At 39.0% G+C, this 14,572-nt stretch overlaps 1 protein-coding gene across 2 annotated transcripts in view; it reads left to right on the top strand.

Annotated features, from left to right (window-relative positions):
- CWH43 (cell wall biogenesis 43 C-terminal homolog) overlaps window positions 1–14,572 on the top strand; it is a 90,863-nt gene that overhangs the window by 22,035 nt on the left and 54,256 nt on the right. For both annotated transcript variants that reach the window (XM_004469778.4, XM_023592078.2), the window contains exons 5-8: window positions 3,917–4,115; window positions 7,228–7,316; window positions 9,371–9,628; window positions 12,317–12,442. In XM_004469778.4, coding sequence (XP_004469835.1) covers window positions 3,917–4,115; window positions 7,228–7,316; window positions 9,371–9,628; window positions 12,317–12,442 — 672 coding nt within the window. The remainder of the gene's footprint in view (window positions 1–3,916; window positions 4,116–7,227; window positions 7,317–9,370; window positions 9,629–12,316; window positions 12,443–14,572) is intronic.

Raw genomic sequence — 14,572 nt, 5'->3', positions numbered from 1 at the left:
AGATTCCCACAAGGTCTCCATTCAACTCTCTTATTTGGCCTGGGCAGAAAACAAATGGATCTGGGAGGTTGACAGTGGATTATTGTAAACTTAACTAGGTGGTGGCTCAAAACTGTAGGTTCCATTCTAGATGTGATATCATTACTTGAGCAAATCAACACATTATTTGATACTTGGTATGTAGCTACTGATCTGGTAAATGTTTTTTTCTCAAGTTCTGTTAGTGAGGACCACCAGGAACAGTTTGCTTTCATCTGAAATGTCCAGCATTATACCTTCACTGTCCTACCTCAGGGGAATATGAAACTCTCCAGCCCTATGTCATAATATTGTCTGCAGGGAACTTGATCATCTCTCCCTTTCATAAGACATCACACTGGTCCATTATATTCATGATATCATGTTGATTAGACCTAGTGATCAAGAAGAAGCAAATACTCTAGACTTATTGGTGAGGTATTTGCTTGTCAGAGGGTGAGAGATAAATCCAATAAAAATTCAGGGGCCTTCTACCTCAGTGAAATTTCTAGTGTCCAACAGTGCGGGGAATCTCAAGATATCTTTTTTAAGGTGAAGGACAAGCTGTTGCATCTGGCCTGTTCTGCAACTGAAAAAGAGATACAATGCCTAGTTGACCTCTTTGGATTTTGGAGACAGGATATTCCTTATTTGCATGTGCTACTCTGGCCCATTTACTGAGAGAACTGAAATGCTGCTAGTTTTGAGTGGGGACCAGAACAAGAGGAGGCTCTGCAGAAGGTCCAGGCTGCTGTGCAAGTTTTTCTGCCACTTGGACCATATGATCTAGCAGACCCAATGGTGCTGGAAGTGGCAGTGGCAAATAAAGATGCTGTCTGGGACCTTTGGCATGCCCCTATCAGATAATCAAAACATAGATCCTTAGGATTTTGGAGCAAATTCTTGGCATCCTCTGCAGACAACTATTTTCCTTTTGAGAAACAGCTTTTGATCTGTTACAGGGCTGTAATAGAGAGCAAAAGCTAAACCATGGACCACCAAGTTACTATGAGACCTGAATTGCCTATCATGAACTGAGTGTTCGCTGATGTGCCAAGTTGGGGCATGCATAGCAGCACGCCATCATAAAATGAAAGTGATATGTATGAGGTAGGGCTCAAGTAAGTCCTGAAGGCACAAGTAAGTTATATGAGGAAGTGATCCAAATACTCATGGCCTGCACTCCTGCTACTACATAGCCTATAGCTATGGCCTTTTGGGGGAGTTTCTTATAATCAGTTAACTGAGGACAAGAAAAGTTAGACCTGTTTTACAGATGATTCTGCTTGATATACAGGGACCACCTGAAAGTTGGCAGCTGTAGTACTACAGCCCTTTTCTGGGACACCACTGAAGGAAAGTGGTGAAGGGAAATCCTGCCAGTGGGCAGAACTTCAAGCAGTGTGCCAAGTTATTCATTTTTTTTTGGAGGGAGAATGGTTGGAGGTTTGTTTACTGATTCATGGGCTGTTGCCAATGGTTTGGCCAGATGGTCAGGGACTTAGAATGAACATGATTGGAAAATTGGTGACGAAGAGACCTGGGAGAGAAGCACATGGATAGACTTTTCTGAGTAGTCAAAAAACATGAAGATATTTGAGTCCAATGTGAATGATCACCAGAGGGTTACTTCAGTAGAGGAAGATTTTAATAATCAAGTGGAAAAGATGACCTATTTTGTGCATACCAGTCTGTCTCTTTCCCCAGCCATTCCTCTCATTGCCCAATGAGCTCATGGAAATGGTGGGTAGTAATGGAGGTTACGCATGGACTCAGCAACATGAAATTCCACTCACCATGGCTGACCTGGCTACAGCCACTACTGAGTACCCAGTTTGCCAGCAGCAAAGACCAACACTCAGTCCCCGATATGGTACCATTCCCTGAAGTGATTAATCTGCTACCTGGTGGCAAGTTGATTACATTGAACCACATCTGTCATGGAAAGGGCAGCTTTTTTTTTTTTAAGATTTATTTTTATTTATTTCTCTCTCCTTCCCCCCATCCCCCAGTTGTCTGCTCTCTGTGTCCATTTGCTGTGTGTTCTGTGTCCGCTTGTATTTTTGTCAGTGGCACCGAGAATCTGTGTCTCTTTTTGTTGCGTCATCTTGATGCTTCAGTTCTCTGTGTGTTTGGCGCCACTCCTGGGCAGGCTGGACTTTTTTTTTTCATGCAGGGTGGCTCTCCTTACAGGGAGCACTCTTTGCATGTGGGGCTCCCCTATGAGGGGGACACCCCTGTGTGGCAGGGCACTCCTTGCGTACATCAGCACTGCGCATGGGCCAGCTTAACACATGGGTCAGGAGGCCCGGGGTTTGAACCCTCGACCTCCCTTGTGGTAGGCAGACTCTCTATCCGTTGAGCCAAATCCACTTCCTGAAAGGCAGCTTTTTGTTCTAACTGGAACAGACACTCCAAATACAGTTTTACTTTCCCTGCTTGCAATGCTTCTACTAAAACTATCATATATGGAGTTATAGAATGCCTAATCCTCCATAACGATAAGGCATTCTGTAAGTCCACATATTATAGTTTAGCATTGCTTCTGATCTAGGAACCTACTTCACAGCAATTGAAATGTGAGGATGGGCACATGCTTATGGAATTCACTGTCTTACCATGTTCTACAGTGTCCTGAAGCAGCTGGATTGCTGGACCAGTGCAATGGTCTTTTTGAGGACTCAATGATGTTACTACCTGGGTGAAAATACCTTGCAGGACTGGGGCAATGTTGTCTAGGAGGCTTTGCATCCACCCTGTGGTGCTGTTTTTCCCACAGCCGGAATTCAGGGATCCAGGAATTAAAGAATAGAAATGGGAGTAGCACTGCTCACTATTATCTCTAGTGATACACTAGGAAAAATTAAGCTCTGCTGGTCTACAGGTCTTAGTTCCAAATGGAGAACTACTTCCACCAGGAAAAACAACAATGATTCCATGGAAATGCAAGTTAAGACTTAATTAAAGAACTAGTGCATTTCTGATTGGACACAGGATAGTTGAGTATTGTTAGGTGAAAATATGACTATTATTGTTTTTATTTAGAGATTAAGTATGGTTTTAGGGGATATGTATGCCTCCAAGTTGACAAGGGGTTAACTGTGAACGTGATGGTTAAGTTCATGTGTCACCTTGGCCAGGTTATGTTGTCTAGTTGTTGGTTAAGCAAACTCTGGCATGAATATTACTGTGAGAATGTTTTATGGACTTAAATCAAGTTGATTACATCTATGGCTGATTACTTCTACAGATGAGGTGGTTGCTTTCAACAATGAGAGTAGTCTTAGCCAATCAGTTGAAGACTTTAAAAGGACCAGTGAAGATTTCAGCAGTCAGAAGAGAGAATGGCCATCTCAATTTAAGCCAGCAGGCTTCCCTTGGGGAATTCATTAAAACCCTCATTGGAGTTCCCAGCTTGTGGACTGCCCTATGGATTTGGACTTGCCCATCCCCATAGTCCTTTGACATAATTCTTATACAAATCTCATAATCCTTACATATATATCCTGTCAGTTCTGTTGCCCTAGAGAACCCTGTCCAATACACTGGTATGCTAGGAATGTTCCACTCAAATTGGAATTCATTTGTTTTCTGAAAATGCCATTTACTTTTCCTGGATGTATTCTTGGGTCAGTAACTTTCTGCATATTCACTTGTCAAATTTCAAAATGGCCCTTTCTCCCTAAACCACTCCTGAACTAGCTGGTCCAAAATAATCTCTGCCTCTGAATTGGTCTCAGAACATTTGCTTCAAATAGAACTTGCATGTCTCATCTCCCCTTCCAAAGTAAGCTCCTTGAAGCCAGGTGTCATTTCTCACCAGGTTAAAGTCTATTAAACTAAATATACTGGTTAAGTTTCCATATAACTGATTGTTCTCCACTTTTAAAAATTCTAGATGGTGACTGCAGTAAGCCAGGAAAGAAGACTGGGGAGGCAGCCAAGGAGATGGTCTCCAGACCTAACTGGTTGTTGACAGGGGCTGCCTTTGGTAGCCTTCTCTTTCTCACCCACTGGATTTTTGGAGAGGTCTCTCTTGTCTCAAGATGGGCAGTGAGTGGGCATCCACATCCTGGGCCAGATCCTAACCCATTTGGGTGAGTTTGTATTTGGAAGCAATTAAAAAAAAAAGTCTGTTGCTGTCAGAGGAAGGAACCCCTCCTTTGTTGAGCAGCTAGCTCTGTGATAACCATATATTTCATATTCTATTCTTTCTGGGTAGCGTAAACATTGTTTGAGGTTATTGTGGTCTCTGGACATGAAGGAGCCTTAAGGGTATTTGCCTCTGTGCTGAAACTCTGCTGAGAAATAGACCCGACCTAGAAGTGGAGGACTGAAGTGCTCCTGTGTGGGCACTCTGAGGAATCTCTGCATAGAAGAGCTTTCTCAGTGGCAGGGAAGGTATGGCTCATATGAGACAGTCTCTGAACCCCTGCACTTACCTTTCTAAATGCCCTACCTTATCCCCTGCCTCAACTGGACCAAACCCACTTGCAGTTCTCTGAAAGCGCCAGGCTGTTCCAGTCCTCCACCTGCCTGCACATGCTATTCCCTCTGCCTGGGGTGCCCTCTCTGCCTTGATGTCCTGGCAATCTCTTATGTACCCTTAAAGTTCTACCTCAGTCATTTCCTGTGAAGTCTGCTCTGATGCTCTCAGGGGCCACATACATGGAATATCTCTCTTTCTTTTATATCCCCTATTACTTATCTCTCTTACAATTATTTTTATATGTTTCTTGTCCTTTTCAGATGCTAAGCTCATTGACAGCATAGAATATAAAAAGGAATTATATATATTTCCTTTTATATATTCATATATAATATATGAATAATTATATTCATATAATATATATTCATATAATATATATTCATATAATATATATTCATATATATTACTTAGTCTATGTCAGGCACTGAGCTGGGAACTTTTCATATGTTATCTCATTAAGCTCATGGACTCTTTTCATCCTGGCTGCTGTGGCCAGGGAGATAGTTGGGAGACAGACAGTTGAGAGATAGAGAAGGAAGAAAGGAACAAATGAAGGCAGGGGAAGGAAGACTTTGCTTCCACATTTCCCCCATTAAAACAAATATAAGTTGTGTGAAAGGGCAAAAGGAGACCTAAACCAGGAACCCAAGGCTGGATTTGAGGCTGGAATCCTGGTGGCAACAGCAACTCACCATTCAACCTTGGGCCAATCACATTACCACTAGCTTTGTTTTTCTCACCTGTAAAATGAAGGTTTTTTTTCCAGACCATTTGTAATTCTGTATATTGGGGTAAGACATTGAAGAAGGAAATGTAACTCATGAGACCAAGCATTTCCCGGATTGTGTTCAGTGGTATGCTAATTTCTTGAGATGTTAATAGACTCTCTGAAAAGAAAAGATGTTTCTATATAAAATAGGCTTGGGAAATCCTGCATTTCATATTCTTTGCTTTGAAATTCACAACACACATTAGCATTTTAGAAGTGCTTAGAAGCCATGAACTCAGTATTTCTCATACTTATATGAACATGGAATTTTTTTAAAAGCACCTATTACCATCTCATAAAATTGATGTTGCTCAGAATCCTGTTTGAGAAATGTTACTTTAAACCATCATTGCCTACCACCGTCATAGTCATGGTAGGAATTGCTTCCTCAAATTCACTAGATTCCACATAAAAGGAATGGTTCATAGGTAAGTTTCCATGGGAGAAAGGTGAGGGAGAGACTCAGAGTGCTGAAGGGACATTGGGAAACCAAAGGAGCAGTGCAGACCATGAGCCTCCAGGAGGACGAGGAAGGAGGACATACTGTCTTAGTCACATGTTCCTGCTTCCTGTCTGCTCAGGCCAGCTCTCCAGATCTTCTTTCCCCCAGTATCCTCTTTGCAGAATGGGGATAATAACAGCTCCTACCTTTACACACATGTAAAATTCTTAAAACAGTGTCAGGTATTAGTAAGTGCTATGTACTTTAGCTTAATTTATAATTTATACTAACTACTTAATTGGGTACAATATTGGAGCTTTTATTGCTGCTGGGTTTTCCCTTAAAGTTTAATTAAATTCTTCCTTCCTCATTCTATAAGTTTTTACCAAAGTAGCAAAAGAATGAAATAGTTTGGAGTTATTTTAAAAAACAAACCGTTCTCAATTATTTATCACACTGACATTAGTTCCAGGGAGACAAACTGTAGATAAAAACAGTAATGAGGTAGAGAAATGAAAGAAAAAAGGCAAACTAGATAGAAACTATACCCGATGACTTTTTTCTTATGCCCTTTGGCAAAATCATTTAAAATGGCACATGGCCAAAATGGACTATTACTTAATAGTCTGAGAAAACTCAGTTACTGTGTTTACATTGTAAACTGCAGTTGGCATTTTTCTCAAGTCAGAGTTTTTATTACTTCAGTGTCCTGAATGTATATCGGATCAGTTCCTAATGGGCTCTTATTATCTTGTTGGTTGTTTTACACACTGTTTTAGTTTGCCAAAGGGCTGTTTGTGCCAAGTAGCTTTTATAAGGGGATTTTTTTTGTGGGTAAAAGCTTACAGTTCCAAGACCATGAAATGTCCAAATCACACGGTACAATCAGACGTGCTTTCTCACCAAAGTCAGCTACTATTGATCCTGTTGCCCAGCCATGAGGTAAAGCAAGATGGCCACGATTTCTACCGAAGTCTTTGCCTTCCCCTCTGGAATCAACCATCTCCCGGAGCTCAACTGTGGGCAACCAGGCATAGGGTTTGTGTCTTTCCAAGTCTTCTCTATCAGTCTCAGCTGCTCTGCTTTCTTCTGGGTCCAACTGTAAGCTAGTAGGCATATGGCTCATCTGTCCCTGGCCTTGCCTTCTTGAGCCTCCCCAGGCTTTCGTTTTTCTGCAGTCCTTTCTCTCACATGGTAAGATCAATACAATATGGTGACTTCCTTTTCCTCTGTGTCTGTGTCTCTCTGGGCCTCCATTTTTATATGACCCAGCAAAAGGGCGGAAACTCAACCCCTAGTCATACCTCACTGATAGAGTCCAGTCAAAAGAGTCTCACACCCACAGGAATGGATTGGGTTCTTTTTGGGATTCATAAAAGAACTTCAAATTGTTACACATGCATAATATCTCTTAGATCTACCTAGAGGTGGAGGTGTATTTCTGTTTTATACTTGGAACAATGAAATATTACTCATATCAAATGTTTTATAGCATGTCCTTTTTGACAGAGGTGCAATTCTGCTGGGCTTGGCAAGTGGATTGATGCTTTCCATTTGTTCTTGGTTTCCTGGTAGCAGCTTAATCTGGTGGGTTACAGGTATGTTGAATTCATCTGCAGATATGCCAGTCCTTCAGCTTGGCTATCCAAATAACTTGTACCCATGTGCAACTAGACTGGACGTAGATGAATGAGGCAGCCAAACAAATACATGCTGTGAACAAATGGGCTATTATAGCCAGCCACAGCAACAACAACCCGGCTGTCCCCAAGGCAACTAGTAACTGCTGCTCCAGTTCCTGCTTCCTCCTACTTCTCCCTCCCCTCCTATCACTATCCCATTCTCCCTAACTACACTGACATAATTTCCCCCACTCTAATCCATACTCTCTTCCTCCATCCTGTGGACCCTGATATTCTACTATGGAACTGTTGTGATTAGTAATGGAAGAAATTGTAGCATTGATGTGGAGAAAGTGGCCACAGTAGCTGCTGAGGGTAGGGAGAGGGAAGAAGAGATATGATGTGGAACATTTTTGGGACTTGGAGTTGTCCTGGGTGGTACTGGAGGGACAGATGCTGGACATTATATGTCCTCCCATGGTCTACTGGGTGGACTGGGGGAGTGTAAACTACAACGTAAACCATTATCCATGTGGTGCAGCAGTGCTCCAAAATGTGTTCACCAAATGCAATGAATGTTCCATGATGATGAAAGAGGTTGTTGATGTGGGAGGAGTGGGGTGAGGGGAGTGGGAGGTATATGGGGACCTCTTATATTTTTTGAATGTAACACTTAAAAAAAAAATAAAGAGAAAAAAAAATAACCATTGTAGGATCAAAGTATTTGAAGGTCTCAGAATGGAGTTAAACTTTGTGGTTGTAGAGGACCCTAGAATCTGGTCTCATGTTCATCTGAGTGATGTTCTTTTGAAGTGGGGAGAAATAAGTAGTTACATGGGATTTCCCTGTGATGGTGCAAGTGGAATTTATTGATAGATATGAGCTATGGGAATTTAAGAAGCTGGCTAGGGCTACTTTCTTCTCCCCACTCCTTTTTTTCGAGTTCTTGCCCTGAACATTGAAGAGTCTGTTGTAGACACCATTGAGTGGGTGGGTCGCAATTATGCAACATTGATTGAAATGTCTAGAAAATACCATATTATCTATGGAACGGTGTTATATTGATGGTTTCAAATTAGTGTGCTATAGGACCCTGGAGTGTCATCTCAAAGCTGATTTCATAAGAATTGGGAGAAATGTTATATTGCTTCAGCCTACTGTGGACAGGTAGTTTGCATAGCCCCCAACTCCAAGTAGGCTGCTGAATAATGAAGGAACTGATGGCAGTCTTGCTGAAGCAGTGTGCTTATATCAGCCACATCTTTGGGGCTGTGTGGTTGGGAAATTCAGTTTATGTATTGTAGAGCAAGAGGCAGCATTTAAATGGAGGGAAATTCCTTTAGTATGTTCCTTAACAAAAATATCTGTAAATTACATTGATTTTACATATTTTCTAAAGTCCTGGATCTGGTTAGTCAAATTTAATGGACATATATATATTTTTTATTGACTTTGTAATAATATTACATTAAAAATATATATGTGAGGTCCCATTCAACCCCACCCCCCCACCCCCCCTCTCCCCCCCCAACAACACTCGTTCCCATCATCATGACACATCCATTGGATTTGGTAAGTACATCTTTGGGCACCTCTGCACCTCATAGACAATGGTTCACATCATGGCCCATACTCTCCTCCATTAATGACATATTTGTGATAATTACAAATAATTTCTGTCTTTTATTGGTGTTAGGATCTTAAAAATAATCTAAAATTGCTGCCTTCTCTCCCTCTGCCCTTTCTGAACAAATAGCATCAGACTGAGATTTACTAGACCTGCATTCCACTTCTATTTGTGCCAGTAACTAGCAGTGTGACCTTGTTGAACAAATCACTTTAGACTTGCAAAACTTCAGTTTTCTCATCTGTCAAGAGATTGGACCAGTTTGCCGCTAAAGTCCCTCTAACTCTACATGGCTATAAATTGGTCATTCTATAAGCTTATTGTATTTTTTCTTCTTCTTTGTTAATGAAAGTGGCCACTACTGCCTTCCTGTCTGATGTTTTTTTCTCTTTCTCACAAACAGGGATGGCTTCAGCTGTAGGTCTCCTTTACCTACCCACGTGGGCAGCTGCTGTTTGTGGCTGTGTGCTTGCCATCTTCACAGCATCCATATGGCCTCAAGTGCTTGGACATCTTATTAGCTCAGGGACAAACCCTGGGAAAACCATGACCATTGCCATGATATTTTATCTTCTAGAAATATTTTTCTGTGCATGGTGCACAGCTTTTAAATTTGTCCCAGGAGGTGTCTATGCTAGAGAAAGATCTGATATGCTTCTGGGTGAGTATATTTGAAATATCTGAATTAAAGTAACTATCCAAAAATATACCAAAGAACTGACCAAGGTTTAGTACTTTATGTGACTGGAAATAAATAGGAAAATAGACTTTCTTGGTTAAAAAAACTTGAAGAATGTCTAAATTATTACTTAAGAACAGATTCCTTAATTCATCAGTTAGTTTCAAAAATGTTTATTTCTGCAAAGACCATTTTAGTGAATTAATTTTGAAAAAAATTCTAATCTGTAATAAAGTATAAAAGAAGTTTGTGTTACACTTGTATTATGATATGTTGGGAAAAGGTATGATCAAAATGCCCATGTTGCTCCTTTAATAGTAGGCTAATAAATATATAAAGAGTATGTGATTTTTTGTTCCCCTGAATTTTATCTATTATTTTTATTCATCATGTTTTACCAATAAAATATATTTTACATATTTGTATCTTAGTGTAAATGATAAATTCCCAAATCATAGAATAAATACATCTTCCACTTTAGTGTTAATGAACTTATGTATCACATTTAAAATCTCATGAACTTGGCTCCGTTTAATACTTAAAAAATTATCTTCTGGCAGTAATAAAATTATTGACATATACCAGCTATACAATGTTGCCTACATTTTAGTTTAAGTAAAATATGTCAAATGTTTCCAGAATAAACTCTTGGTAAAATGCTAATAGGGGGACTGCTTCATGTTTGTTTGAACATTCATTTTTCTATTTGATTATTCACTAAAAAATTATTACAACCTACTATGTGCAAGGCACAGTTTCAGGTGCTGGAGATTCAAGACGCTTTACCTACCCATCTGGAGCTTTAATTTAGTGTGGGAAACACCATGCATAAAATTGGACAAATACTTAAAAAATTACAGTTGGTGTGCATGCTCTAATGGAGAAGTATAGGCTACTACTTACGTCCAACTACTCTGTACATTTTCAAGTAAACTTTAATCCCTCATAAGCTAGAAAACTATCAGGAGACACTGAATTGGAAAATACATATTTAAATTACATGAAATATTTTGTAAGTAATGAGGATTTGATACCTCTGATAACTATCCAAGCTATCATCTAATTAGAGAAATACATTGCTGCATTTCTTCTGGGATAATCTTGGCCTTATATTTCTTCTGATTTCTTTCAGGTGTGTGTACTCTGCTCTGCTTTATCTTCCTGTCCAATGCCCTGCTTTTTTTCTTACTCCAGCTTGCTTAGGGGTCTGCCATATGAAGCAAACAAATGAAAGTAAGAGCCAATGAATATTCCATTCTGTGCATAAGTTTGTTTCTTCAGAATATTATGAATGATGAACTTTTTGAGTTCCTTTTCACTGCTTATGGGGTTGCAGCTTCATAACAGCTTCATACAACTGAGAATTTGTTTAGTAAGCATTGATATTATCTGATAAGTCTGCAAAAAGCAGAGAACATTGTAATGTTTAGAGTAGTTTTTATATCAGAAATTAGTCATAAATTTATTTTCTGCTCTTTCCTGGAAATCAGATATAATTTTTTTTTTGCTAGCCCTCCACCTAAGCTTAACCCTCACTTGGCATTTTCTAATTCACAGTGTTCAGTCATACCTGTTTCCATTCTTATTATGTACAATTTTAGAAGTATGTAAGTTTTACAAATAAGCTGCATTTTAGTGTCCTAAATTAGCTCAACTTTTTTGGCCAGCCTTATCAGTGCAGTGTGAGCTCTGGCATACAACCTCTGTGAGGACCCTGTACCCAGAGTCCCTGCATCCCTGGTCAGAATTACTGCCACAAACACTGCAATGTAGGACTTACACATCTTTTGTAGAGCTCTTCATCTTGGTATATGCGTGGTCTCAGGCAGAGACTGAATCACTAAACCAGTTCAGAAGGCTCATTTTTCTTGTGCTCCATCTGGCCTGCTCAATCAACAGGCTTTTCCTCCTTGGTCAATGACTTACACTATCAGCAACCTAACAACTAGGAAGCATTCAAGAAATTAAAAGAAATCCCGCATCAGCACAAGGCTGGGGTACCTTCATTTACAGCATGATTCCTAGAACCATAGTTGATTTCTTATGGTCATCCTAATTATCACAATTACTACTAGTGGGGAGCGGGTATAGCTCAGTGATTTGAACTCCTGCTTCAAGGTCCTGGATTCAATCCCCCGTACTTGCTGAAAAAAAAATTACTACTAGAGTAATAGCTTAGGTACTGAGATAAACTAACGTAAAAATTTAATTTTTAGGATATTTTTATTTAAATGAAATTTCAGGTCCTGGAATTAACCATTGAAAGATTTTGGGATGAAAATGTATTAGTTTGTTCATAACTGACAATCCAGCAGGCAGGAAACCATTAAGGATTTAGTTTGAACTGAACAGCACCATTATAATAAATTGGATCTAATTGACATTTATAGAATACTTCAACAATTGCAGAATATACCTTCTTCTGAAGTTCATATGGAATATTCATCAAGACAGACCACATCTTGGACCATAAATTATACTTCAGCAAATTTAAAACAGTAGAAATCCTACAAAGCATACTCTCAGATTATAGTGGAATCAAACTAGAAATCAAAAAAAAAGAAAGATCCCAAAATATATTTGGAGACAACAGACTTCTAAATAATACGAGTCAAAGAAGTTTCCAGAGAAATAGAAATATGTTCTCTCTGTCTGTTTATCTTCAAACAGGGATGATGATACTACTTATTGGGCTAAATATACTTACTGGCCCTAAGAAAAACCTTGACTTTCTTCTTCAAACAAAAAACAGTCCTAAGGTGCTTTTCACAAAGAGTGAAAAATGCATGAAACTTTGTAAGTACAGCTTTGCTTTCTTTTTTAAAAATATGTTTTTATTATAGAAGTTATGAACTTACAAAACAATCATGCACATGTGTAGAATTACCATACAACAGCTCTTCACCAACACACCACACTGTTGTGGAACATTTGTTACAGATTATGAGGTTATATCATCAGATTATTACTACTAAGTACGGTCTGTAGTGTATATTTGGCATATTTTTTTCACACCCCCCCTATTATTAACATAGTATGTCTTTGGCATCAATGCAAGAATATTACAGTATTGTTGTTAGCTATAGTCTATAGGTTACATTAATTGTTATTTCCCCATGCTTCTCCACATTCCCACCACCCTACAATAGTGACATACATCCGTTCTAGTTCACAGAAGCACATTCTTGCATTTGTACTATTAACCACAGTTCTCATCCACCTCTGGGTTCACTGGGTAATTCAGTTCCTAGATTATTCTCTAGCTTTCTCTCAATTGACATTTACATCCCTAGACTACCCTTTTCAGCCACTCCCATTTATAAACCAGCTGCTACTCACTATAATGTGTTACAATCAATTCCATTCATTTCTACACTTTTACAGTCAAGTTAAATAAACTTCTACATACATTAAGTAGTAGTACTCCTTTGCAGCCTTCCTCTTATCTCCTAATAACCTATACTCCAGGTTTTTAACTCCATGTATTTGCTTTTAGTATTTAGTTTATATTAGTGAGAACATACAGTATTTGTCCTTTTGTGTCAGGCTTAATTCACTTAGCATAATGTCTTCAAGATTCATCCTTGTTATCATATGTGTCCCAATTTCATTTCTTCTTACTGTATTCCATTGTATTTATATACCACGTTTTGTTATCCATTCATTGTTTGATGGACACTTGGGTTGTATTTATCTTTTTGCAATTGTAAATAATGCCTCTATGAACATCGGTGTGCAAGTATTTGTTCGCGTCACTGTTTTCAGTTCTTCTGGATATATTCCTAGTAGAGGAATTGCTAGATCACATGGCAGTTCTATATTTAGCTTCCGGAGGAACTGCCAAATTGACTTCCACAGAGGCTGCACCATTTTATAATCCCACCGACAACGTAAGAGTGTTCTTCTCCAGCACTTAGTGTTTTCTGTTTTTTTAAAAATAATGGCTATTCTATGTGGTGTGAGATGATACCTTGTTATCGTTTTGATTTGCTAGTGATATTGAATAGTTTTTCATGTGCTTTTTGGCCATTTGTGTTTCCTCTTTGGAGAAATGTCTAATTATTTAAGTCTTCTGCCCATCGTTTAATTGTATTGCTTGCTCTTTTATTGTTTAGTTGTGTGATCTCTTCATATAGAATGAAATCAAGCCCTTATTGGATGTGTGGTTTCCAAATATTTTCTCCCATTGAGTGGGCTACCTTTCACCTTCTTGAGGAAGTCCTTTGAATCACAAAAGTATTTAAGTTTGAGGAAGTCCAATTTTTTCATGTTTTCTTTCATTGCTCATGCTTTCAGTGTAAGGTTTAAGATCCCACCACCTACCACCAGGTCTTGAAGATGTTTTCCTACATTTTTCCTCTAGGAGCTTTAAGGGTCTAGCTTCATATTTAGGTCTTTGATCCATTGAGTTAATTTTTGTATTTCTTTGGCTATGGATAGCCAGTTCTTCCAGCACCATTTGTTGAATAGACTGTTCTACCCCAATTGGGTGGGTTTGACAGGCCTGTCAAAAATCACTTGGCCACAGATGTGAGGGTCTGTTTCTGAACCATCAATTTGGTTCCATTGGTCTATGTGTAAGTCTTTATGCCAGTACCATGCTGTTTTTACCATTATAGCCAGATAATATGATTTAAAGTCTGGAAGCGAGAGTCTTCCAACTTCACTTTTCCTTTTTAAGATGTTTCTGGCTATTTGGTGCCCCTTATCCTTCCAAATAAATTTGACAATTGTGTTTTCCATTTATTTAAGAAATGTTATGGAATTTTTATAGTGATTGCATTGAATCTGTGTAGCAATTTGGGGAGAATTGACATCTTTAATGATATTTAGTGTTCTAATCCATGAGCACAGAATATTTTTCCAATTATTTAGGTCTTTTTTATTTCTTTTAACAATGCATTGTAGTCTTCAGAATACAATTGC

This window comes from Dasypus novemcinctus, chromosome 1 (assembly GCF_030445035.2).
Source record: "Dasypus novemcinctus isolate mDasNov1 chromosome 1, mDasNov1.1.hap2, whole genome shotgun sequence".
NCBI classification, from domain to species: Eukaryota; Metazoa; Chordata; class Mammalia; order Cingulata; family Dasypodidae; genus Dasypus; species Dasypus novemcinctus.
Note: the sequence above shows the minus strand (reverse complement) of the source record. Positions and strands in the feature narration are given on the sequence as shown.